At 41.7% G+C, this 27,744-nt stretch overlaps 1 protein-coding gene across 9 annotated transcripts in view; it reads right to left on the bottom strand.

The window, feature by feature from the left end:
* The window catches only part of galk2 (galactokinase 2), a 168,205-nt gene that overhangs the window by 17,227 nt on the left and 123,234 nt on the right, over positions 1-27,744 (bottom strand). For 7 of the 9 annotated variants that reach the window (XM_041175299.1, XM_041175293.1, XM_041175295.1 and 4 more), the window contains one exon: positions 447-648. In XM_041175299.1, the coding sequence (XP_041031233.1) occupies positions 447-648 (202 nt within the window). Of the gene's footprint in view, positions 1-446; positions 649-3,437; positions 3,515-26,410; positions 26,794-27,744 lie in introns of those variants that run through there. The other 2 variants (XM_041175301.1, XM_041175300.1) reach the window with 2 other exon arrangements.

The raw sequence follows: 27,744 nt of genomic DNA, 5'->3' as shown, positions 1-27,744 counted from the left end.
GCAATAATAAATCAGAAGTCTTCCTGATGGATTTAGAATATTCAGGATAACTGGCGGAATTTTATCTACCCTAAGCAAGTTGACAGACAGCCTAAATAGATAAACTCATTACCTTCAATCTGACCTGCTTGTGTTTCTGACTCATTTCCTGACAATCATTTTATTTCAAGAGTTGTTTTAATGCTGACTTCATAACTGAAGTATTGTGGTTGCACTGACATTAAACAGACATATTCTAAGAACATATTCAGAGCCTTATGCCTAAATTACTTCTTCAACAAACTGAGATAACATGAGCCTTTATTTGTGGTTACACTAATTGTTGGATATAAACAAAATTCTGATTTTGTCCTTTATATTATATGGAAAATGTGATACAAAGCATTCCTATGTATAATTAACATAAAACTACATTATCCATGTCATTTTTTTTTTGGAAAACTTACATACAGATGTCCACCAGCTGATCAAGTTCTGGACAGCTGCACTCATACATATCCCTGCAGCTGACATGGCTTTGATTCATCAGTTCTCCCAACAATTGTAATGCATTGGCAGGTGTCTCATCACAAACTGTCTTGAATTGTAGAACTCGTCTGGCTTCACTATAAACATGCTTAGCGCGCTGGTAAAGTTTAAATGATGTCACTGTGTAGAATAGAAATACATTATTAATGAACAAGATAGAACAATTCATTCAAGCAGTAACTTGCCCAAAAAAAACCCTTTGATTTCAAACAATTGAAAACATTGCTGTGATTGTTCATGATAACTGAAGCTGAATATGATGACCATAAAAATAACATGAAGCACTTCTTTACAATTTGATTGTGATTCAGCCTGACTGGGATTCTCTTCCAGCTGTGCATTATTCCTAGAAAAAAAAATGGTTCAACAAAATTTTCTGCCTCTTTACGATCATATTCCACTCCTTGGGCAGAATTTTCTGTCTGTCGGGCGGGCAGTGCAGGAGCGGGTGCAGATGGGTTCACACCGCCATTTTACGTGGGTGGGCCAATTAAGGCCTGCCAAGCGTGACGCACACGCAGAAGCGCCGTGTGCTCCCTTTGCGGATGGGGTGGGGGTTGCTTGAGTCGGGAGTGAACTCTTTCGCACATGCACACGAAAGAGTGCAGAAATTAGTTTTAAGTCCAAAAAGTTTAATAAAGTGGCGAGAACATTTTTATGACATGTCCCCTCATGTGAAACTGTCACATGAGCTGGAACATGTGCATTAATTTCAATAAAAATTTTTGTCAAAATTTAAAATCATTCATGAAACCTCATCCTGTCTGTGGATGAGGTTCCATGAAAAATGCGAAGGCCGTCTGGGCTCTTCGCCTGCCTGCCAACCTTAAGGTTGGACGGGCAGCTCCGTTAATTATTTTAATTGAGAGTTAAATGGCCTTAATAGGCTTTTGACAGTACGGAGGGCGCACAGCCAACTCGGGTGCACGCTCACCGAACTGAAAATCTGAATGACGCGCCGTGACATCAGGATGCACGCCTGATGTCACCCGTCAATTTACACCTTGGCAAGCTCACCCGCTCGCCAAGCCGAAGATTCAGCCGAAGATTCAGCCCCATGTAATTCTTCGAGTAGATTCCAAAAGTTAAATCTCAGTTGTGGCAAACATGAATTTACCAACCTAAATTGAATTCCTCAAGACATTTGAAAAGCCCATGACTTCACTCAGAGGGTGGTGAACCTGTGGAATTCTCCACCACTGAGGGCTGTCACTGAATATATTTAAGAAGAAAATAGATGGATTTCTAGACTCTAATGGCTTCAAAGGGTATGGGGAGAGAGCGGGGGTATGGCATTGAGATAGGGGATCAGCCACGATCATATTGAATGGCGGAGCAGGTTCAAAGGGCCGAATAACCCACTCATGCTTCTATTTTCTATATTTCTATGACTGGGGAACATTTATGTGGCTGAAGTTGACCAAAGGACATTTATACAAGTCTCAATACAACATTACGCTGAGACATGAGCAAAATGGTTATATAATACAATGCATTGGTAACAAATCTATCCAGTTGCATCTAATCAATGTATTACAATGGGAAAATAATGCTTTCTGGTTAGGCTACGACTTAATGTTTATGAAATACTTTATTTTAAAGGGAAAGGTCTTTGGGAAAGTGGTTTTATGAAACACGTCGATCACCAAAGTGAACTACTTTGAGGGTTTCCATTCCCAGCGAGATGGGATGTGAAATAAAAGCAATTATGTTTGTGAACAACAATATGTTTGTATTAATTCAAATTCCGGAATGCAGACAGGGCTATTATGAATACTGCTTGTTAATCAAGAAACTAGGGAGAGGAAAGAGATATGCTTACAGGGATTGCTGGCTTTCAAAGATTCATTGATGATACGTGGTCGTTACTGGGTTCACTGGAGGGACAACTGAAAGTGGAAATCATGCCAAAACAGTTTGGAGCTAGAATTACATGTATCCAAGGAAAATATCTCTTCTTAACCTCAAATGGGACTGGTCTCACCTTTCCATTATCTAATTATAGCCAATGCTTCTCCCCCTATCCCTGGTAATTTGGCAATTGCTGGGCTAGCATCAGAAATGCTATGAAAGCTACTGAATTTTTATTAAAAATTAGTTCCATGATATCCTTCAGGGCAGGGAATCAGCCACTTTAGCCCAGTTTTATAGAGGTGTGTTGATGACAAATGCTAACTTTCATTTTCATCTTTTGGACTCTCATATGAAACTTTTTTTTAAAAAAGGCTGTTTCACCTGTTAAAACAAGGATACTGATTTAAGATGACTGCCACAGGTCACCTGCTGTTTGGGACTGCCAGCTGACCAAGCTTCTGGAAGCTTTTAAAAGTAGATTATGATGAACATGGTAGACCACATCCTTGTGGAATGTCGCACCTGCTCTTGTCAGGACTTACCCCAAAACAGCAAGGACAATAATGCCTCAGACTGTGTCAGGTAACAAAGGAGAACTCACAAGCCTGATTACGCACAAGGGAAGTGCTAAGGGTCACTATCTGCCTCCATTGTATGATAATGGTTTTGACCATGTGGGGTAGAAACTCCTTTATTAACATGAAAAGACTATCGATTGTTTTCCATCACACATCAATAGCCAGTCACCACATGACTGAAATTCCTTGATTTTTGGAAGTCTTTTATTCTAAAACCCTTATGGCTTCAAGGGAATCCAGAGAAGGAACATCTGAAGGCAGCAAAAAGCTGTTTGCCTCTCTCTTTCAACTGAACTGCCTGCCTGCTTATATCGTACTGCGGACAGCAGACTGAGAAATTCTAAAGACGACTTCAAGTTCCAAAGCAGCATTTCTAAAGAAAAGCAAAGGACTACCGGTTTAAGAATTGCCTCAACCACAAACAATAGCAAAGGACTCATAATCGGAAAAATTGGGAGTCCTTGCACCCATCCTCACCTAGTCATAACACTAGTCTGAGTTACACTTGATTCCAGTCCCACAGTGTCTGGTAGCTCTACGTGCTTTCATGGCAACTAGGAATGGACAACAAATGTCACCTTGGAAGTATCATCCACATCCTGAGAACACATTTTTCAATAAGTAGATCCAGGCAAATAAACTAAATATAAACTTTTAGAAAATCTGATGTTGACATTTGTGGATGGGTATTTAACATTATCATATGACATTTCTCAGATTTTTTAAACACAGGTGTTAACAAGTTTATTTTAAGTGAGATACAAATCTCACAAAAATAAACAATAGAAGAATGTTCTACAGTTCAATAATCATCCATCTGCTGATATTGTTAACAGTAGTTTCCAGGCTAAGGAGACTAAACAATGCAAGAAAAATGCAGTCTCCAATTAAATGCCATCTCTAAATGCCAAATGCACTCAGAATAAGATGGTTCAGCTAGGGCAGATTGTAGCACCAAGAGGTTATAATGCTATAGGTACAACAGAAATATGATTCACTCAGAGGTTCAGCATAAATTCAATATATAGGGGCAAACCTGTTCTGTACAGGTCCTTGCAGAGACCACACCTGGAGCACTGTGCACAGTTTTGGTTTCCTTATTTGAAATAAAGATACAATTGATTTAGAACCAGTTCAGATAAGGTTTATTTAACTCATTCTTGGGGTGAAGGGCTTACCTTATGAAGAAAGGTTGAAGAGGTTAGCCCTATACCCAATGGACATTAGAAGAATGAGAGGTGATCTTATTGAAACATATAAGATCTTGAAGGGACTGAAGAGGGTGGATACTGGGAGGATGTTTCCTCTTGTGGGAGAAACTAGAACTCAGGACATAGTTTAAAATAAGAGGTCTCCCTTTTAAGGCAATAATGAGCAGAATTTTTTTATCTCAGAAGGTCATTAAGGCGTGGAATTCTCTTTCCCAGAAAATAGTGGAAGCTGGGTCTTTAAATTTATTCAAGGTTATGTTAGATTTTGTTAGACAAGGGAGCCAAGGGTTACAGGATGCAGACAGGAAAGTGGAGCTGAGACCACAACGAGATCAGCCATGATCTTATTGAATGGTGGAACAGGTATGAAGGGCTGAATGGCCTACTCCTATGTTAGGATAAAAAAAAGAGGGGTAGTCATATATTTAAGAAGGTGAAATAATATCCCTGGGGAGGATTTGAAATATTCTGGCTTGAATTAACAAGCAAAGATTAGGGTTATCAGTAAAAGTCTCTTCAGACCTCCTGGTAGGATAAGGAAGATAACAACTATGACATAAGAAGGGCGCATATGAATAATAACACAATTACAGCAGTCTTTAATGAACTCAGTTATAACTAGGATTTCCTAAATAGAAATTAGACAATGCAATCAAAACTAGTAAATATGGTACAGAATTGCTTTTTGAACCAATGTGTCAAGGTCTCTAAAAAGGACAACCAGGCCTGATTTCTACAAATAGTCAGGGCAGCATGAATAATACGGAAGCAATGGAACGTATAGGGTCGAATGACCACAAGTATGACTAAGTTTAAAGAATATTTAGCAACCTTATGTTGAAGACACACCCAGCCCAGCCAGCATTGTGACATTCTCCTCACTAGCATCTGGGAGCTGCTGCCAAAGTTGGGAGAGCTGTCCCACAGGCTAGCCACATTAATATGACAGGGTCACACTCGCAGAATCAAAGTAATTCAGCCAAAGTCCAAGATCTTCTATTGCCATTCCTGGGGGAGTCATGTTTCACTTATATGACAGACCCTGAGATGTCCTGCTCGCTGATAATGACAGACCCACTGGGGGTAGGGGCACAGTGGAGTACAACAAAATCAACAGATTGCATTTATATAGCATCTTTAATGTAGTAAATGCCCTAAGGTGCTTTACAGGAACATTATCAAACAAAATTTGAGACTGAACCACATAAGGAGATATTTTAGGTTCGTTGACTAAAAGTTTGATCAAGTAGGTAGGTTTTAAGGAGCATCTTAAAAGGAGGAAAGAGAGGCGGAGAGGCTTAGTCTCCTTAGCCTGGGAATTACTGCCCCTGAAGGTATGGCCAGCAATGATGGAATGATATGTCAGGAGTGGAGTGGCCAGGGAGTCTTCAACATTGACTACAGACGGCTTCAGGTCAAACAAAGGCAAAGAAACCTCTTGTTGATTACCAACTGCTCTCCCTCAGCTAATGAATCAGTACTTTTCCATATTAAACACCACTCGGGGGAAACAATGATTGAAAATTCCTTTCAAATAACATCAGAAAGATACATCATAGCAGTTCATTTAATTTACAAAATATCTCATAAAGCCACTTAGTCATGTACTTGGGCCGCAGGTCCATAAGGAAAATCTTACATATGAAATCAAATACTTTCAGAGCATTGACTCATCAACTGCCTAATGAAGCAAATGTTCACTAAAGGCATGGAAAATTAGAAAAACTTGAATTTATATAGAACCTTTCATGACCTTAGGCCATCCCAAAGTGATTTACAGTCAACGAAGTACTTTTGAAATGCAGTCACAGTTATAATGTAGGAAATGCCAATTTTCCCCATGCAAGCTCCCACAACCAGCAATGATCAGATAATCTGTTTTTATAATGTTGATTGAGGGATAAATATTGCCCAGGACACCTGGGATAACTCCCTTACTCTTCTTAAAAAAAATGCCAAGGGATCTTTTACATCCACTTGGCAGAGCAGATGGGGCCTTGGTATAATGTCTCATCCAAAAGAAGTATACTGGACCTTCAATCCTGCTCCATCGTGGTTTTGAAGGGTGAATTGGATGATCGAAATGGATTAGCTTTAAAAGAAAGGGTCATTTAAAAACAGGGCTCAAAACAACAGTGGGACAGGGAGATAGGTGGGGCTCGCCTAAGTGAATGCAGCATTTTTATTTGGGCTGCTGCTGGTTATGTAATTGCTGCACAGTGTCAGGGGTCTCAATACTCTACTAAGAACAAAGTAAGATCAGGTGTCAACCTTGGCTCAGTGGTAGCACTCTTACCTCCAAGTCAAAAGATTGTGGGTTGAAGTCCCACTTCGATGCACAAAATCTATCCACCTGATATGCTACTGACCATCAGAAGTGCTGTGTCTTTCAGATGTGGGCAAAGTGCCCTCTCATGTGGATGTAAAAGATCCATAGCACAATTTTGAAGAGGAGCAGGGGAGTTCTCCCTGATGTCCTGGCCAATATTGATCCTTCAACTAACATCACATTAGCTCACTGCTGTGAGCAAATTTGTTGCTACATTGTGACAGTGACTAACCTCCAAGGTACTTCAATGACTGTAAAATCACTTTGGGAAGTCCAAAGGTTGTGTCAGCTGCTATGTAATTGCAAGCCATTTTTTTTTTTAAAAAAAAGAGACTTGGGTATAATAGTAGACTCATCACTTTCAGTGCCTGATGAGGTGAAACAATTGAAAAAGCTAACAGACCGTGTCCACCATCCTGATTACTGCACCCAAACCTCTAAGAAAGAAAATCATGCTGGGAGCTTTTCTTGTTCAGCATGTTTTGCAAGAGCATAAATGAGAGATAAATAACATTAAATCTTTCAATTATAGAAACTATTCCAGATTTGGGATGATCACTGATTTATTTTTATCTTAAGGGTTAATGGCAGAGCAACAAGAAGTTAAGAAAAACTTCAAAATAACGGTTTCTGGTAACCGAAGATCATAATACTGTCCCAACCCACTAATTTTCCAGAAAGCAATGTACAGGCCAAAGTTCTATTATAGTGATTATGTAAATAATGAAAGTATGCTGCACTGAATTAGATTATAAACTGCATGATTCTTTCCCAGTGCCCTGGCTGCAGACCACATTTGTCTGCTGTATCATCACATGCAGATCCCACCTCTGTGCTATCCACTAAATTATGTGCAGCATTAGTATCTGAGCTGATGGCTGCCAAGCATTAACTTGAGTGATGGTGTTCCATCATTATCAGTGTCTTGCTGCCCCTCCAGCTCTGCCTGGCCAGGTGGCAGTTCTTGGCTATGTAAAAGGAGAAAGGCACAGGGCAAGGTTGTGGTGAGAGGCTGGGGTTGGAAGCAAGAGGTGCATGCTTATGTCTACACCTTGTAAATCAGAAGAGATTTGGGTATGAGAGGGAAATGGGATGTGAGCAGGAGGATTAGGTATGAGGATAGTGTCATCTTCTATAGTTTCAGCCGCGTCACTAGCATAGGACAAAGGAACATAGAACCTAGGAGCAGGAGTAGACCATTTGGTCCTTTCAGCCTGCTCCACCATTCAATAAAATCATGGCTGATCTGGCTGTGGTGTCAACTGTACTTCCTTGTTTGCCCCCCATAACCCTTGACTCCCTTGGCTATCAAAAATCTACCTAACTCAGCCTTGAATAAATTCAATGACGCCGTCTCGATTGCTTTCTGGGGAAGGGTATTTCACAGAATAATGACTGACAGAGAAGAAATTTCTCCTCATCTCCATCTTAAAAGGGAGACTTCTCGTTCTTAAACTGTGCCCCGAGACCCAGTCTCTCCCACAAAAGGAAGCATCCTCCTGGTAATCCACCCTATCTAGTCCCCTCAGGATCTTATATGATTCAAAAGATTACCTCTCATCCTTCTAAACTCCAATGGGTATAGGCCAAAGCCGTTCAACCTTTCTTCATAAGACAAACCCAAACCTTTCTCCATATGGCAAGCCTTTCATCCCAGGAATGAGTCAAGTGAATCTTCTCTGAACTGCTTCAAATGCAAGCCACTCGGTTGTATCAAACTGCTAAAAAGTCAATAAAAAGGAATGAAACCGGACGGACAACCCAGTATCGACCTAGGCACCGGAAATGACAACAGCAAACTCAGCCTTGTCAACCCTGCAAAAAACTAACATCTAGGGGCTTGTGCCAAAATTGGGAGAGCTGTCTCACAAGCTAGTCAAACAACAGCCTGATATAGTCATACTCACGGAATCATACAGATAATGTCCCAGACAACACATCACCATCCCTGGGTATGTCCTGTCCCACCGGCAGGGCAGACCCAGCAGAGATGGCAGCACAGTGGAATACAGTTGAGAGACAATTGCCCTGGGAGTCCTCAACATCAACTCCAGCTCCCTTTAAATCTCATGGCAGCAGGTCAAACATGGGTAAGGAAACATCCTGCTGATTACCACGCACCACCCCCCTCAGCTGATGAATCAATGATCCTCCATACTGAACACCACTTGGAGAGAGCACTGATGGTGGCAAAGCACAGAATGTACTCTGGGCGGGGGATTTCAATATCCATCACCAAGAATGGTTCGGTAGCATCACTACTGACTGAGCTGGCCAAGTCCAAAAGGATATAGCTGATAGACTGGGTCTGCGGCAGGTGGTGAGGGAACAAGAGGGAAAAACATACTTGACCTCATCCTCACCAACCTGTCTGCCGCAGATGCATCTGTTCATGGCAGTATCTGTAGGAGTGACCACCGCACACAGTCGTTGTGGAGACGAAGTCCTGCCTTTAAATTGAGGATACCCTCCATCGTGTTGTGTGGCACTTCTACCGTGCTAAATGGGATAGATTTTGAACAGACCAAGACTGGGCATCCATGAGGCACTGTGGGCCATCAGCAGCAGCAGAATTGTACTCGTACATAATCTGTAACCTTATGGCCCAGCATATCCTCCACTCTATCATTACCATCAGGCCAGGGGATCAACCCTGCTTCAATGAACAGTGCAGGGTATGCCAAGAGCAGCACCAGGTATACCTAAAAATTAGGTGTCAACCTGGTGAAGCTATAAACACAAGACTACTTGTGTGCCAGACAGCATAAGCAGCAAGTGATAGACAGAACTAAGCGATTCCACAACCAGTGGATCAGATCTAAGCTCTGCAGTCCTGCCACATCCGGTTGTGAACGGTGGTGGACAATTAAACAACTCATCGGAAGAGGAGGCTCCACAAATATCCTCACCCACAATGATGGAGGAGCCCAGCACATCAGTGCAAAAGATAAGGCTCAAGCATTCAAAACATCTTTAGCCAGAAGTGCCAAGTGGATGATCCAAATCAGCCTCCTCCAGAGGTCCCCAGTATCACAGATGCCAGTCTTCAGCCAATTCAATTCGCTCCACGCGCTATCAAGAAACAGCTGAAGGCACTGGATACTGCGTAGGCTATGGGCCCTTACAATATTCTGGCAATAATACTGAAGACTTGTGCTCCGGAACTTGCCGTGCCCCTACCAATCTGTTCCAGTACAGCTACAACAGGGGCATCTACCCAGCTATGTGGAAAAATGTCCAGGTACGTCCTGCACACAAAAAGCAGGACAAATCCAATCTGGCCAATTACTGCCCCATCAGTCTACTCTCGACCATCAGTAAAGCAATGGAAGGTGTCATCAACAGTGCTATCAAGTGGCACTTGCTTCACAATAACCTGCTCACTGAAGCTCAGTTTGGATTCCATCAAGGTCACTCAGATCCTGACCTCATTACTTGGTTAAAACATGGACAAAAGAGCTGAATTCCCGGGGCAAGGTGAGAGTGACTGCCCTTGACATCAAAGCTGCATGTGTCCAAGTGTGAGACCTAGGAAAACTGGAGTCAGTGGGAATCAGGGGAAAAACTATCCACTGTTTGGAGTCATGCCTAGCACAAAGGATAATGGTTGTGGTTGTTGGAGGTCAATCATCTCAGCTCCAGGACATCACTGCAGAAGTTCCTCAGGGTAGTGGCCTCGGCCCAACCATCTTCAGCTGCTTCATCAATGACCTTCCTTCCATCATAAGTTCAGAAGTGGGGATGTTTGCTGATGATTGCATAATGTTCAGCACCATTCGTGACTCCTCAGATACTGATGCACAAATGCAGCAAGGCCTGGACAATATCCAGGCTTGGTCTTACAAGTGGCAAGTAATATTCATGTCACACAAGTGCCAGGAAATGACCATCTCCAACAAGAGAGAGAATATAACCATCGCCCCTTGACATTCAATGGCATTACCATTGCTGAATCCCTCACTATCAACATCCTGGGGGTTACCATTGACCAGAAACCGAACTAGACTAGCCATCTAAGTACTGTTGCTACAAGAGCAGGTCAGAGGCTGGGAATCCTCCTGACTCCCCAAAGCCTGTCCATCATCTACAAGGCACAAGTCAGGAGTATGATGGCATGCTCTCCACTTGCCTGGGTGAGTGCAGTTCCAACAACACTCAAGGAGCTTGCCACCATCCAGGACAAAGCAGCCCACTTGATTGGCACCACATCCACAAACATTCACTCCCTCCATGACCGACGAACAATGGCTGCTGTGTGTACCATCTACAACATCCACTGCAGAAACTCACCAAGGGTCTTTAGGCAGCACCTTCCAAACCCATGACTGCTACCATCTAGAAGGGCAAAGGCAGCAGATACATGGGAAAAGTACCACCTGAAGTTCTCCTTCAAACCACTCAGCATCCTGACTTGGAAATATATTGCCATTCCTTCACTGTCGCTGGGTCAAAATCCCTTCCTAACAGCACTGTGGGTGTACCTACACCATATGGATTGCAGTGTTTCAAGAAGGCAGCTCCCCACCACCTACTCAAGGTCAATTAGAGATGGGCAATAAATGCTGGCCCAGCCAGCGAAGCCCACATCATGTAAATGAATGAAAAGGACTAAAACTGTACACAGTGCTCCAGATGTAGCCTCACCAAGGCCCTGTGACAGTTGCAGTAAAACTTCCATACTTTCATACTCCATTCCCCTTGCAATAAACACCAACATTCCATTTGTTTTCGTAATCCGTTATTGTACCTGCATACTAACTTTTTGTGATTCATGTACCAGGCACCCAGTTCCATCTGTACCATCTGGAGAGAAAGACAGAGTTAACTTTTTGAGTCCATATGACTCTTCTTCAGGACTCAAAACATTAACTCTTTCTCTCCACAGATGCTATCAGACCTGCTGAGTTTTTCCAGCATTTTTTGTTTTTGTTTCAGATTTCCAGCATCTGCAGTATTTTGCCTTTATCCATCTGTACCGTTGTTCTGTAGTCTCTCTCCATTTAATTAATATACTGATTTTCTATTCTTCCTGCCAAAGTGGACAAGTTCACATTTTCCCACAACATACTCCATCTGCCAAATTTTTGCCCACAGACTTAACTTATCTATATCTCTTCGCAGACTCTTTACCTCCCCTTGATGACCTCCTTTCCTACCTATCTTGGTGTCATCAACAGTTCCAGCTATCATACATTTGGTCCTTTCATCCAAGTCATTGGTATAGATTATAAATAGTTGAGGCCCCAGTACTGATCCCTGTGGCACTCCACTAATTACAACTTGCCAACCCAAAAAAGATCCATTTATCCATAATCTCTGCTTTCAGTTAGCTAACCAATCCCTTTAACCATGCTAAAACGTTACCCCCTACACCATGAGCTCTTATTTTGTGTAGTAACATTTGAAATGGCACCTTACATGGCCTCCGCAATGACTGTTCCAATGAAGGCAGGCACTTCCTCCTCCATGGGGCTCGTCTCTTGCCACATGTAGTTGTGTGATACCTTGTCCTTCAAGAAACGGGGAAGTGTGCCAATCAGTGTGGTGCAAATTGATGTGCCTGTCATGGTTAACTAGCTAGCAGTATGTGTAAGCTATGAGATGTAAATGTGATGGAGGTGTAGTGCATTGGGCAGTTTCTGAAACTAGTGGTGCAGTAGATAGGATATGGCATTTGAAGATGAATTCACTGACCTTGACCACTTGGCTGAGGTCATTGACCCTATTGCATACTGCATTCAAGGTCTCGGGGTTTTCCTCCTGGCACTGACATCTACTGCTATCTGCTCCCATTGCCTTCTGAGTGTTTGTCTGGAGGACCTTCTGGTCCCCATGTAAATACAGCACATCTCCCCTCCTTTGTAAATTTTCCACTAGGGTCTTCAGTGTAGTATCCAAGACCCTTGAGACTATGCTCTCACCCATGTCGTACCATTAATCAATGTTTCCAAGGTCAGAGTGACTTGTACTAGGACTTCCACCACCTGTTCCAACCATAATACACCTCGCCTTTTAAGAGCGCAGGCTGGCTTTAACTTGTGCTAGTCTCTGATGATTTTGGGCCACCTGCTGAGATGTGCAACTGTTCAGCAGTGTGCTTAGCACTGGCTGCATGCTACAATTATGATAATAATCAGGGAGCACAAAGTTGGCAGGCTGCCTGCATCATACTCCGCAGGTTTGGGATAAGCAGCATCAGGAGTCTATGCCCATTTCTGAGGCCTGGCTAATTTAGCCCCCATTGATGGTTAAAGTCTTTTTTAATTCTGTTACCATTGTGACCCAAGGCACGCAAGTTATTAAACCACCTTTACAGTAGTTTAATTCAATAAATTCTTCAAAACATCCTCAGTCGTTAGTCTTTAACAAGGCACTAAATAATATAGATATAAAAAACCACTAGAGCTTTGATATTGTAGCACACGTTTGTATTTTTACCGTAACATACCATAAGTGTATAGAAGACTTTCCACCTGTCTGAACACCCCATAAGATATGTAATCTGCACAACAAAGTCACAAAGTGGTGACTTTGGCAGACCAAAATGACAGCTTTGAGCACAAGGTTTAAGAAATAGAGTTACTGCACGTAAATAATATTACTGCAGAGCAGTTAGGAAGAAATGGAAACAACTTTTGTAATTAATTTTGTCCCAGACTCCTCTTTATGACACTGAACTACATGCTGACATCAATACGTAAAATTATCAGCTTTCAGAAGAAGTTACAGCTGTTTCAATTTACTACTTAACTACCTTCTCTTCTGGGAATATTTATATACCTCAGAAGCCAATAATTTAGAACTCTTTTTGTGTTTCATTAGCTACTTAAGAAAGATTTCTCTAAACTTATTGAAGGTTTACCAATGATGTTAGTACTACTTAAATTGCAATTACAAAAAACAAAATATCTTTAATTTTTTTTTGTAAGTAACTAAATTAGTTAGCAGGCAAGCAGACTAAATGGCCAGGGGCTAGCATGAATCCTGCAGTGTATATTTACAGATGGTGGCTTCTCTTTAAACGTATTTCTCAATAGCAAGGCTATTATTATGAGGCAAGCCGATTTCACGGAGTGCACTCATTCAAGGCATATCTGAGTTGCGTGAGAAATTTCCATATCTCACACACTCTTGTAAATCACAATTGAACAGTAGTAAACCAAAGAATGGCTGGTTTTAATTTTAATGTAACATCCTTGCCAATGACTGGGACTGATTCAGAGACTGCCCTTTGGTAAAATAAAGCTTTATTAGCCAGATCACCTTAAAATACTTTATGATTCTGGTGCTCTCGTCACGTTATGCACTACTAGCCAGAATGGTGTTCCAACTATTGGCTGCATGTCAAAAATTACTCAGAAGTTCAAGCAAGCTGTTTAACATGATCAGGAGCTTTGAAATTTGGGATAAACAAAGCACATCCACTATAAACCATACTTCTCTTGAAGCATAGTTTTAAGTTGTTGCGAATATTATTTGTAACTTATTTCTCTTGAATTTTTCTTAAAAGGTGACATACAAGTTTTCTTACTCACAAGTCAAGAGTTCACTATTGTTCTCAAGCCCAGGCATCAAGTCCTTTTTGTATTTTTCAGAATAGATTTAATACCATGCAAATGATTTAGAATAACCACAGAGGAAGTTAGTTCACAAAAAGCCAAAAGGGGCGCTTTGGAACTTTAGGTGGCTTGGTCATAAAGTCACAGAATATAAGCTGGACTCCCCACACAGCAAGTCTGAATTCTTGGCCAGATAGTCTTGCGAAGGTACTACATAGAAACAAAGCATTTCTCCAAAGCAAAGTAGAAAAGTATGACAAGCATGTCAACTTTCACACCAGGTCCTAAAGACTACTAATGTAGCGACATGTGCAAACACCAGAGGATAGTTTATTTGTCTTCTGGGAAGAGCATGATGTATGGCAAGAGGGAAGCTTGCACTGACAGAGGGTATAATTAAAGCTAATAAATAGCAGTCAATAGAATATAACTAATATACAGAATAAAATATGTACCAAATTTGGATGAACAATGTTAATCCCTCCTAGAAGGCTTGTACAGTTCATGGTTGAACATATGCTTCTCAGGGAGCTCCTGGTTCAAATTCACCCTACTGCCAAAGGTTTCTACATAAGTATCTCTCCCTGACAGAGGAATTATCATAACTGGACTCTACTCTACCTAGATGAGTACTACCATCTGTTGGGAAGTAAATGTGAGTTCTGCTGAAAGGGCAAGCTCCCATCAAAAGAAATTGCACTCTCTTTGGGAGGGGTTTGATTAAGAATTTGCCGCAGAAACAAATTACTTTTCAGTCTCTGAATTAGTCTTAGTTAATAAAATAGAGCACTGGAATATTAATTCATGCACACTGAAGCTTTTACTTGTACTTACATTGTTTCCATAGTTTTCATCATTCTGTGTAAAATAATTCTGCCTGTGCATGCTATTCTAGGTATAGTGAATGGTATTTAAAGTACTGTAGCAAGCATGATGTCTATGACATAAATCAAGATACTATCACACTGAAAATGTCCATGAACATTTGGCATGGAGAGTATATCAAAGGTAAAGATTATAACACAAAAGGAGCTCATTACAAAACATACTTGCTGCTTTTCTTATAGGCAGACTTTAATGCAAATAGAATTCCATGACTTTTTTCCCCCACTCAAAACACATTAAATCAATCGGATATTGCTCTGTTAGCAACATCAACCCATGGTATTTTCATATTATATGTTTGTTACGCAGACATATTTAACACTTCACATTGAACTAAAGGCATTGCAATCATAAGGAAAGATTTACTTTTTGCAGCAAACTGTTCTTTAGAAAAACGTTAACTATTTTGCTAGACTTGCACAGAGGAAATGTTCCACTCCATGTCATCTAATTTGATTCATTTAACTATATGATTTTTTTGCTGTTTCTACAAATAAGCATCCAAGCAAGTTAGTTTATCTAGTTCTCTATAAACACCCTAAATATTGCATTAGATCAGTGAAAGAGACTCGGCTTATAAAACACTGAAAGCTGACTGTGAAAGATATTGTGAAGATTAAAAAGACAGCGATTTTTTAAAAACATGCTATATGTAAAAACATACAAAAAGTTTCATCAACAAGATTTTAGTTCAAGATCATTGTTCCTCAGTATGTATAAAGGCAAAAAAACTAACCGAAGGACCAAAAAAAAGATTCTCTTACATTGCCATACTAGAATATACAAAATGTGTTTTATGACTGATTTATGAACAGTTGCCAAATTGGTCCAAATCTTCCAGATGAAAATTCAGAGACTACGTGCTCTTGATACATTTTTGTGCATAATTTGATAATACATTATTTTTACAAGCAGTCCACTAATAAGCATGCTTAAGATTGTATGTCTTTAGAGGGTTTTTTTGGAACCACATTCCATAGTTTTATTGCAGCTAACACGCTGACATACAAAACAGTTCAGCTGAAACATAGATTTATGAAATTATAAAGTAACTTTGTTTTCAATGGTATGCAAGATGCCATATGTTAAAAGTATTAATCTGAAGGGTTTCAGCATCTCCAAGAGTATTAAATCATGTGGTTACCTTCAGTTTTTGAACCATTTTCATCCAAACCTGAATCCATAACCAATTGCTTAAAGCAGGTGGTTGCTGAATTTTGGTGACACTTAAAACATACTGTATTTGTATTACATTTCTTCAAGGTACAGAAAGTCTCTGAATTCAATTTTCATTTCCATTAAACAATCTGTTAATCATACATTTGAATAAGATTCTCCAATAAATGTAAATTAAGGCAAAATGGCCTTGATTTTTCTTCTGAAATCGCCTTTGTTTCAGAGCAGGATAGGAGTGGGAGGGAATTGTAGTGGGATCTGTTCCACCGGTTCCACAATGTCCACCGCCACTCTTGAGCTTTTGTGATAGAAGTGATGGCAGATTTGAATATGTCTGACCAAATCTGGATAACTATAGGGGGAGGGGATGGCGTAGTGGTATTGTCGCTGGACTAGTAATCCAGAGACCCAGGGTAATGCTCTGGGGACCCGGGTCTTAACTGCACTCTGAAATGGTCGTGCAAGCCACTCAGTTGTATCAAACCGCTACAAAGTCATAAAAAAGGAATGAAACCGGATGAACCACTCAACATTGACCTAGGCACCTGAAACGACAACAGCAAACTCAACTCTGTCGATCCTGCAAAGCCCTCCTTACTAACATCTAGGGGCTACTGTCAAAATTAGGAGAGCTATCTCACAGACAAGTCAAGCAATAGCCTGATGTAGTCATCCTAAAGCCATCATATCTTACATGTCTCAGAAACCACCATCACCCTGGGTGACAGACCCAGCAGAGGTGGCAGCACAGTGGTATACAGTCAGGAGGGAGTTGCCCTGGGAGCCCTCAATATCGACTCTGGCCCCCATTAAGTCTCATGGCATCAGATCAAACATGGGCACGGAAACCTTCTGCTGATTACCACGTATTGCCCTCCCTCAGCTGATGAAGCAGCGCTCCACCATGTTGAACACCACTTGGAGGAAGCACTGAGGGTGGCAAGGGTGCAGAATTTACTCTGGGTAGGGGACTTCAACGTCCAGCACCAAGAGTGGCTCGGTAGCACTACTACTGACCGAGCTGGCTGAGTCCTGAAGGACATAGCTGCTAGACTGGGTCTGTGGCAGGTAGTGAGGGAACCAACAAAATGGAAAAACATACGTGACCTTATCCTCACCAACTTGCCTGCTGCAGATGCATCTGTCCAAGACAGTATCGGTTAGAGTGAACACTGCACAGTTGTTGTGGAGATGAAGTCCCGCCTTCACAATGAGGATACCCTCCTTCATTGGCACTACCACTGTGCTAAATGGGATAGATTTCGAACAAATCTAGCAACTCAAGACTGGGCATCCAGAGGTGCTGTGGGCCATAATCAGCAGCAGAATTGTACTCAAACACAATCCGTAACCTCACATCCCAGCACATCCCCAACTCTACCATTATCATTAAGCTAGGGGATCAACCCTGGCTCAATGAAGAGTGCAGGAGGGCATGCCAGGAGCAGCACCAGGCATACCTAAAAATTAGGTGTCAACCTCGTGAAGCTACAACACAGGACTACTTGCGTGCCAAACAGCATAAGTAGCAAGTGACAGACAAAGCTAAACAATCCCACAACCAACAGATCAGATCTAAGCTCTGCAGTCCTGCTCCATCCAGTCGTGAATGGTGGTGAACAATCAAACAACTCACTGGAGGAGAAAGCTCCACAAATATCCCCATCCTCAAGATGGGGGAGCCCTGCACATCAGTGCAAAAGGTAAGGCTGAAACATTTGCTATGATCTTCAGCCAGAAATGCTGAGTGGATGATCCATCTCGGCCTCCTCCGGAGGCCCCCAGCATCACAGATGCCAGTCTTCAGCCAACTCGATTCACTCCACATGATATCCAGAAGCGGCTGAAGGCACTGGATAGAGCAAAGGCTACGAGCCCTGACAATATTCCAGCAATAGCACAGAAGACTTGTGCTCCATAATTTGCTGCGCCCCTAGCCAATATGTTCCAGTACAGCTACAACACTTGCATCTACCAGGCTTGGTGGAAAATTGCCCAGGTATGTCCTGTACATAAAAAGCAGGACAAATCCAACCCGGCCAATTACTGCCTCATCAGTCTACTCTCAACCATCAGTAAAGTGATGAAAGGGGTCATTAACAGTGCTATCAAGAGGCACTTGCTTCGCAATAACCTGCTCACTGATGCCCAGTTTGGGTTCCACCAGGGCCACTCAGCTCCTGACCTCATTACAGCCTTGGTTCAAACATGGACAAAAGAGCTGACCTCCTGAGGTGAGGTGAGAGTGACTGCCCTTGACACCAAGGCAGCATTTGACCAAGTGTGGCATCAAGGAGCCCTAGCAAAACTGTCAATGGCAATCAGGGGGAAACTCTCTGTTTGTTGGTTGGTTTCATACGTAGCACAAAGGAAGTTGGCTGTGGTTGTTGGTGGTCAGTCATCTCAGCTCCAGGACATCACTGCAAGAGTTCCTCAGGGTAGTGTCCAAGGCCTAACCATCTTCAGCTGCTTCATCAATGTCCTTCCTTCCATCATAAGGTCAGAAGTGGGAATGTTCGTTGATGATTGCACAATGTTCGGCACCATTCACAGCTCCTCAAATACTGAAGCAGTCCATGCCCAAATGCAGCAAGACCTGGACAATATCCGGGCTTGAGCTGACAAGTAGCAAGTAACATTTGTGCCCACAAGTGCCAGATAATGACCATCTCCAACAAGAGAGAATCTGACCATCGCCCCTTGACATTCAGTGGCACTACCATCGCTGAATCCCCAACTATCAACATCCTGGGGGTTACCATTGACCAGAAACTGAACTGGATAAGCCATATAAATACTGGGGCTACAAGAGCAGGTCAGAGGCTAGGAATTGTGTGATGAGCAACCCATCTCCTGACTCCCCAAAGTCTGTCCATCATCTACAAGGCAGAAATCAGGAGTGTGATGGAATACTCCTCATTTCCCTGGATGAGTGCAGCTCCCATAATACTCAAGAAACTTGACACCATCCAGGACAAAGCAGCCCGCTTTATTGGGAACATCCACAAACATTCACCCCCTCCACCATCGACACACAGTAGCAGCAGTATGTGTACCATCTACAAGATGCATTGTAGGAATTCACCAAAGCTCCTTAGGCAGCAACTTCCAAACCCACAACCACTACCAACAGGAAGGACAAGGGCAGCAGATAGATGGGAACACCACCACCTGGAAGTTCCCCTCCAAGTCACTCACCATCCTGACTTGGAAATATATGCTGTTCCTTCACTGTCGCTGGGTCAAAATCCTGGAATTCTCTTCCGAACAGCACTGTGGGTGTACCTACACCACATGGACTGCACCGGTTCAAGAAGGCAGCTCACCTCCACCTTCTCAAGGGCAACTAGGGAAGGCAATAAATGCTGGCCCAGCCAACGAAGCCCACATCCCAGGAATGAATTTTAAAAATGCAAATTATGGGGAAGTTATGGGAAAACGTCTCCAAACGCACTGTAATTAACATGTTAGTAATTCTAGGCATCAGAAACAGTATTAAAGTCATGTGGTGGATGTTGATCCATAAGACCATAAGATGTGGGAGCAGAAGCAGGCCATTCGGCCCATCAAGTCTGCTCTGCCATTCAATGAGATCATGGATGATCTGATAATCCTCAACTCCACATTCTTGCCTTTTCCCCATAACCCTTAATTCCCTAACTAATTAAAAATCTATCCATCTTAGCCTTGAATATACTTAACAACCCAGCCTCTATAGCCCTCTGCGGTCAAGAATTCCACAGATTGACTACCCTCTGAGAGGAGCAATTCCTCCTCATTTCTGTTTTAAATGGGCGACCCTTTACTCAGATTATGCTGTCTGGTCCTAGGCTCTCCCGCAAGGGAAAACAACATCTACCTTGTCAAGCCCCCTAAGAATCTTCTATTTTCAATAAGGTTGCCTCTCATTCTTCTAAACTCCAATGAGTACAGGCCCATGTAATTTATTACAAAGTTGCACTAGACAACATGGGGGATATAGGAAAACATTTTTTAAAAATGTTCTTCAGCTAGCAGCGCCAGCCACGCTATCCTGTAGCAGGAGCCGCAGGTATTTTACAGCCCCCCAAACCCCATCCCAAACTGTTCTATCTTTTGGATACTTGCTTCTGGGAGAGTTTGAATAGTACTCCGGCTGTCCATTAATACTTAATTAGACAAAACCAGGAATTAGCTGCAGTCAAGCAGATTTAAACCCCACTATGAGAAAAATCCAGGGCAACAGCTACTCCAAGGCTCAGTGTGCAAGCAGGCTTCCTGGTGCAATTTGCTATTTATACACAAAAGGTAACTTGTTCTATTCTTAGTTGGTTGAGAGTTAGTGGATCTAAGTCAAGTTACTATGATCAACTGTCTATTTCCTGGCCTATGGCAGAGGATGAAATTAGCCATTTCTAACCAATACCTAGTATCTCCTTTTGGAAGGTGTGGACATGTGGATTTCTATGACATCAACATCATTTGGCTGATTTGGCTGTGATACTCTCACAAATATAGCCTGCTGACAATTGATACATGAAGACTGGCCACATGAGCGAGGCAATAGGTAGCAGGTGACACCTGTAGAACTGCAGGCCAGCCTAAGTTACCAGCTGCATGAGAGGAAGGGAGAAAATTGGAAACATATGGCTCTCAGTAACATTAGTTATATCATGTCTCCCCTCAATTTTCTTTTCCTCCAAAAGACAAGCTTAGTCTCAGAAGTCCCTCCTTGTAATTTGTGGTCCTATGTTCCATTGTCATCCCAGTTGTTCTCTTCGGATCCCTCATCAATGCATGCAAGTCAGTTTTAAGTAGGATGCCCAAAATAGCAGGGAATGGCTGGTAGCCATGGCTTAGCTGGCAGCACTCGTGTCTCTAAGTCAGATGATTGGAGGTTCAAGTGTCATACCAGCATCAGCACAAAAATCAAAGGAACTCCACTATACAGTAGGACTAGGGAATTCTACACTGTGGGAGGTGCTATCATTCAGATCTACGCTCTGCAGTTTTGCCACATCCAGTCATGAATGACGGTGGACAATTAAACAATTAACAGGAGGGGGCGGCGCCAGAAATATTCCCATTTTCAATATTGGGGGAGCCCAGCACATCAGTGCAAAAGACAAGGCTGAAGCAGTTTCAACCACCTTCAGTCATGGGCTGAATGGATAATCCATCTCGGTCTTTTCCTAAGATTCCAGCATCACAAATGCCAGTCTCCAGCCAATTCAATTCACTCCACATTATAACAAGAAACGGCTTCACTCTATGGAGCCATATCTAGCACAAAGGTGATGGCTATGGTTGTTGGAGGTCAATCATCTCAGCCCCAGGGCATTGCTGAGTTCCTCAGGGCAGTGTCCTAGGTCCAATCATCTTCAGCTACCTCAATGACCTTCCCTCCATCATAAGGTTAGAAGGAAGGAATAAAAACAAAAAACTGCGGATGCTGGAAATCCAAAACAAAAACAGAATTACCTGGAAAAACTCAGCAGGTCCGGCAGCATCGGCAGAGAAGAAAAGAGTTGACGTTTCGAGTCCTCATGACCCTTCGACCGAACTCGAAACGTCAACTCTTTTCTTCTCCGCCGATGCTGCCGGACCTGCTGAGTTTTTCCAGGTAATTCTGTTTCTGTTTTCGGAAGTAAGGAAGTTCACTGGTGGCTGCACAATGGTCAGTTTCATTCAGGACTCCTCAGATACTGAAGCAGTCCATGTCCATATACTGCAAGAACTGAACAACTTTAAGGTTTTGGGCTGATAGGTGGCAAGTAACATTCGTGCCACATAAATACAAGGCAATGACCATCTCCAAAAACAGAGAATCTAACTATCTCCGCTTGACATTCAATGGCATTAGCATCACTGAATCTCCCATCCTTGGGGTTACTGTCGACCAGAAACTGAACTGGACCAGCCAGATAAATACTGTGGCTACAAGAGAAGGTCAGAGGTTGGGAATTCTGTGGCAAGTAACTCACCTCCTGATTCCCCAAAGCCTGTCAGAATCGTGATGAAATACTCTCCACTTGCCTGGATGAATGCGGTTCCAACAACACTAAAGAAGCTCGACACCATCCAGGTCAAAGCAGCCTGCTTAATTAGCATCCCATCCACTACCTTAAACATTCACTCCCTCCACCGCCTACACACAGTGACAGTAGTGTGCACTACCTTAAATATTCACCCCCTCCACCACAGACATACAGTGGCAGCAGTATGCATCTTATACAAGATGCACTGCAGGAATTCACTAAGGATCCTTCGACAGCACCTTCCAAACCTGTGACCTCTACTACCTGGAAGTACAAGGGTAGCAGATACATGGGAACACCAACACCTGCAAGTTCTCCTCCAAACCACACACCATCCTGACTTGGAAATATATCACCATTCCTTCACTGTTGCTGGATCAAAATCCTGGAACTCTCTTCCTAACAGGACTCTGGATGTACTTGTGTTACATGGACTGCTGCAGTTCAAAAAGGCAACTCACAATCACCTTCTCAAGGGTAATTAGGGAACAATTGAGCAACAAATGCTGGCCCAGCCAGCAATGCCCACATCCCATGAAATAAATTTTTTTAATAAATGTGACATTGAACCAAGGCCCCATTTGTCTGATCTGGTGGATGTAAAAGATCTCACAGCACGATGAAGAGCAGGGGGAGTTATCCCTGGCTCCCCGACCAATACTTATCCCTCAATCAACATCACAAAGCACATCTGTCGAAGGGTCATGAGGACTCGAAACGTCAACTCTTTTCTTCTCCGCCGATGCTGCCAGACCTGCTGAGTTTTTCCAGGTAATTCTGTTTTTGTTTTATCACAAAGCACATTATCCATTCATTGCCACATTGTTGTTGGCAGGAGCTTGCTGCACACAAATTGGTTGCTGTGTTTCCTATATCACAACAGTAACTATACATTAAAAGTACTTCACTGGATGTAAAGCACTTTTGGGCATCACCTGAGAATGAAAGGTACTACGTAAATCCCAAGTCCCTATTATATATATCTATATATAATATATAAAATAATGATCTATATCAAGTTAAAATAGCTTGTTTTGACAAAATTTTTGATTGCCATTTTTCTTTTCAAAACAATTCCCCAACAAATATTTCAAATAGGTGTTGATCATATATACCGACTATCCTATGGGGGATGGAAGAGAAATTTCTAATCTCTAGCCTTGCTTGTGGGTTACCAATCTTCTGTTCGCATCATTTAATTCTAACCTCATGGCCCAAATTAAGTGATGCATCATCCATTATTGCATTTTAAGATCTGGATCTTGTCTACTTTTAATTTGTCTTTCATAGGACTAAAATGTATATAACCTACTCAGTGAAACCTGCCAATTTAAATTTGGAGTGCTGGTTACATTTTAAGGTTATAACAAAATAATGTGTTTGGATTAAAGAAGAATGACACCAATAAACAATGACAGGTTCTGTTGCAGGGCAATTTCATTAATGCACTTTAATAGTAACAGCTGCTATACTGTACTGGGGAGTTAACAACAGACAGGTCAATTGATTATAACTCCCGCTTTCCAAGGAATGACTTTTTTTTTTGCTCAGCACTTCCATATTACAACGTGGCTGTAAAATTAGAAACTCAGTAACTAAAGGATTGGGGTTTCAAACCCAGGACCTACCAATTAATGACAACAAGATCTGGTGCAACCACAACCCTCGTCATGGCTGCCCCTGATTTCTCTATTCTGAACTGGTTATTTGCCCCCAAGGTGGCCTCAACGGCCGCACACCTCACAGGGTTGCAATCCCATGTACCGAGACTCCGTTCCCCTGGATTCCCGAGCATGCACTCAAGCACCAACAAGCACAACTTCAGCTCTTCAGCTGCGCGGATGTGAAAACTGCCGCTCCAAGGGGGTATTTCAGCCAAGTGGTATGCAGCATGAAGTCACCAACTTTCTGCTGCCTTCTTGGACCTTCAGGGCTCTCCCAAGCCGTTTTCGATTGCCGGGAATTTTCCCCCAGCCCTCTTCACCTAAAGTCTTCTTACCACAGCCCTTTTCCTGCTTGGAGCCTCGTTCTCTGCTCATCTCTTTTTAACTCAACTATGAGTCCTCTGTCTGGAACTCTTCTTTTGGGGCCTCTCCCTGGGACACTTGTTTTCAATGGCTCCCCATTCCTAGTCACATGACATGGATTTTCACATCATTTTCCTCTATACGTGGGAGCACCGGGCCTGTCCTTGGCCCAAAAGAACTTAAAAATGCTAAATTGTGCATGTGCAGCTCACTCTTGATCTGTGCACACACAGAAACTCAGGGGTCTGCTCTCTGACTTGGTGAGTGAGACTTTCATAACAAGACTCTTTATCTCAGAAGGAAAGCAATGTTGTAGAATTAAGGAAATAAATGTTTTACTTTGTCTCTTGTCTCCCTCTCTTAATCCCATCTATATTTCCCAATTTTTATTATGTTTTCTCTACATAATTTAAATGCAACTTATATTTCTTGCTTTATGCTTCATGGTTTGTATTCCGCATGTCTTAGTAAGGATACTTCAATCGGATTGGTTGAAGAGTCTCATTTTCGATTGGCCTATTCACAGGCACCATTTGTCCCACCCCCCCTCAAACAGCTTATGTTTCACCTAATTCCAATTTTCTTTAGTTTTGATGAAGAGTCATACAAACTCGAAACGTTAACTGTCTTCCTCTCCGCAGATGCTGTCAGACCTGCTGAGTTTATCCAGCTATTTTTGTTTTTGTTGTGCTAGAAAAGACACTGGATTAGAGGAAATCTCCACTGACAAACCCATGAAAGCTCTGTCGACAGTGATCAGTGAGGTGAATGGCGAAAGCCGGACCTTCGCCGCTGAGGGCAAAATCCAGGTCATTAAAATTGAAAGAGGCTTGATAGAAGAACATAACTTCAGGTCCAGCATCTAAGTTTGAATTTAGCCCAGACAAAGTGAAAATCTTTCTGAGGCTGAAAATGAAATTGACTTAGGCAATCAGAATCCAGTTCTTCTGAGAAGTGAACCTTTGTGTAGTGCACAAAGTACCTATAATGTATCATCAAACCGTCAACGTTATTGAGAGGGACAACAAAAAGGGTTAAATGAAAATTGATCTAAGAAAAAACAAGTAAGAAAGGCATTTTGTCAGAAAGCTACCACTGGGTTCTTCCAGCCAAGAGTAAGAAATTTAAAAGAAGATACAATTAACCTCTAAGTGACCTCAATAATTTGCAGTTAAAATCATTTAGTTCTGTCCACTTGGACTACTTTGCAATGGAGGGGTTTTAAATAAGCATCTTAAAAGAATAAAAAACAAAAACGGAATGACCTGGAAAAACTCAGCAGGTCCGGCAGCATCGGTGGAGAAGAAAAGAGTTGACGTTTCGAGTCCTCGTGACCCTTCGACAGAACTAGGTTGAATGAGGACTCGAAACGTCAACTCTTTTCTTCTCCGCCGATGCTGCCGGACCTGCTGAGTTTTTCCAGGTAATTCTGTTTTTGTTTTGGATTTCCAGCATCCGCAGTTTTTTTTGTTCTTAAAAGAATAGGCGGGTTTAAACACAGCTTCAAAATAGCATCAAAATGTGCCAGCAGGAGCTCCAAGCACAGACTCCCTGTTAGCAATGAAAGCTGCTGGTGTTTGACAAATTGAGAAAAAAAAAACACGTGTTTAAAAACTTTTAATATCAAGTGTGTATAACTGCTTCTTAAAAACAATCTAATATCCTTAATTGGAGGTTTCTTTTGTCCTTAAGAGTTATCTGATGTATTGTCATTGCTATCAGACTTCAAGTCATTTTCTTTGTTCAAGAAATTTTAGAGCACTTAAGTACTTACTTTGTGAGGTCTTTAAAACGTGCCTATTATGATTTCCTCTTCAATCATTAAGGACCATTTTGAACCCCAAATAAGGCTCACTTCAAAGGAACCATGTTAAAAATTGTTGCACAGAAAATGACTACTTGCATCTAATCAGCAAGCAAATGTAACATGATACTATTCAAAGAAAAACAGTGTTCGCTCGGCTCCTGAACAACATTCACCCTTAATTGATGCCACCAAAAGAAAAATAATTGAACTCGGTCATTTATCTAATTAGAATTGATTGGGCATTGCTCAAACAGTGTGGCTATGGTATCTGCCTACGTAACAAGTCATTGGCTTTCAAAAAGTAATTTATGGGGGAAGTTTCAAGACGTGTTTAATGAAATGATAATGTGCTATTTAAATGGATGCAACAGAAGGTCTTAAATGAATGCCACCTGGTGGGTTTATAATGCATTACAGTTGAAGATTTTAATGGTTTCAGCCTGAATGAAATTTAAGATTAGCAGTACACAGATAATTACAGACAAGAAAGGCCATCTGGCCTATATATATATATATATTCATCCATCCATAAGGACCTTAAAAGTTCCCCCGGTGCAGCATCCAACTGGTTCTTAAATGATTCCAGGCATTTTGCCTCCATTACTGGGAGTTCTTTCCATGTGCTGATCACGCTGAGTGAAGAATTTCTGATATCAATTCTCTATTTGCTTTTAACTAGTTTGAACCTGTAGAAATTTATAATAGTTTTCTGGATTTAGCTTTTTTATACGCTTATTTCCATACTTCCATTTGATCACCTCTCAAGTGCCTCCTTCCAAAGTCCAAATCTCTCTTCATAACTCAAATCTCTAATGCTAGAGACTGTAAAAAGAATGAAATGATATTATTATACTCTAAATACATATCTCGGATACTAAACACTGGGGGAGGTACAGCAAGACTCTAAGCAATTCTAAAATTTGGTTTCCCAGGGCTTCAAAAGAATACAAGTTCAGGCTTATAATTGGACTGGTTCCTCAAACTTTAGAGCATCTGGTAGAAGAGCAGCTACCTTATTTTGCAGCTGAAATATGACGAAAATAATACAAAATTTGAAAGCTGCAAAGGACCCTTAAAACTCAAAGAGGAAATGTGATTGTATAAACATACAACATTTTCCATCCCCTTTGGTTAGTTGTCTATTCAAAAAGAAAAGCAACTCAATTATGCTCTACCAATTCTGCACCTTGTTTCTATTATTCAGAATGTATATTTGCACACATCCATCATCCATCTGTCCCTCAATCAGCAAAATATTTGGACAATAGTGATTATGTTATTACTTTATCTGCAAAGTTAGGAACATTAATTCATCTTAATGAAGAAACTTCAGAAGGAAACCCTGAAAACTATGATGTGAAAATTACTGGTTGTGATATGTGCACCACCTAATCTTTGATTGGTATTTCTACTGACATTAATGTTGCCAGTAACTGCTGACTATTTAGGAGATATGACAGTGGAACCCAAGACTGGTGGGTAGAATTCATTATCTGCCCTTTAATATTTAAGTTGCAATGCAGATAAACTGGCTTTATTTGTGCACTGCAGAGATCTAACAGCCTCAAAATTCTCAGGCACATACTGTCCTTCCGTTGTGTTCAAATTACATTTGGGGCAGAATACTCACTTTTGGCCTCAACTTAATCTCAGCCAGACTCCCAACCTCATCATTATCTTTGGTCTAAAAGCTGCCTATTGGTCGTTTAAATATTCCAATTTTACTAGTGCTTCAAAATGAATGAGGGAGTAACATTATCACTGATCATAATC

This window comes from Carcharodon carcharias, chromosome 26 (genome assembly GCF_017639515.1).
Source record: "Carcharodon carcharias isolate sCarCar2 chromosome 26, sCarCar2.pri, whole genome shotgun sequence".
Classification (NCBI taxonomy): Eukaryota; Metazoa; Chordata; class Chondrichthyes; order Lamniformes; family Lamnidae; genus Carcharodon; species Carcharodon carcharias.
This window is presented reverse-complemented; position numbering and strand designations above follow the sequence as displayed.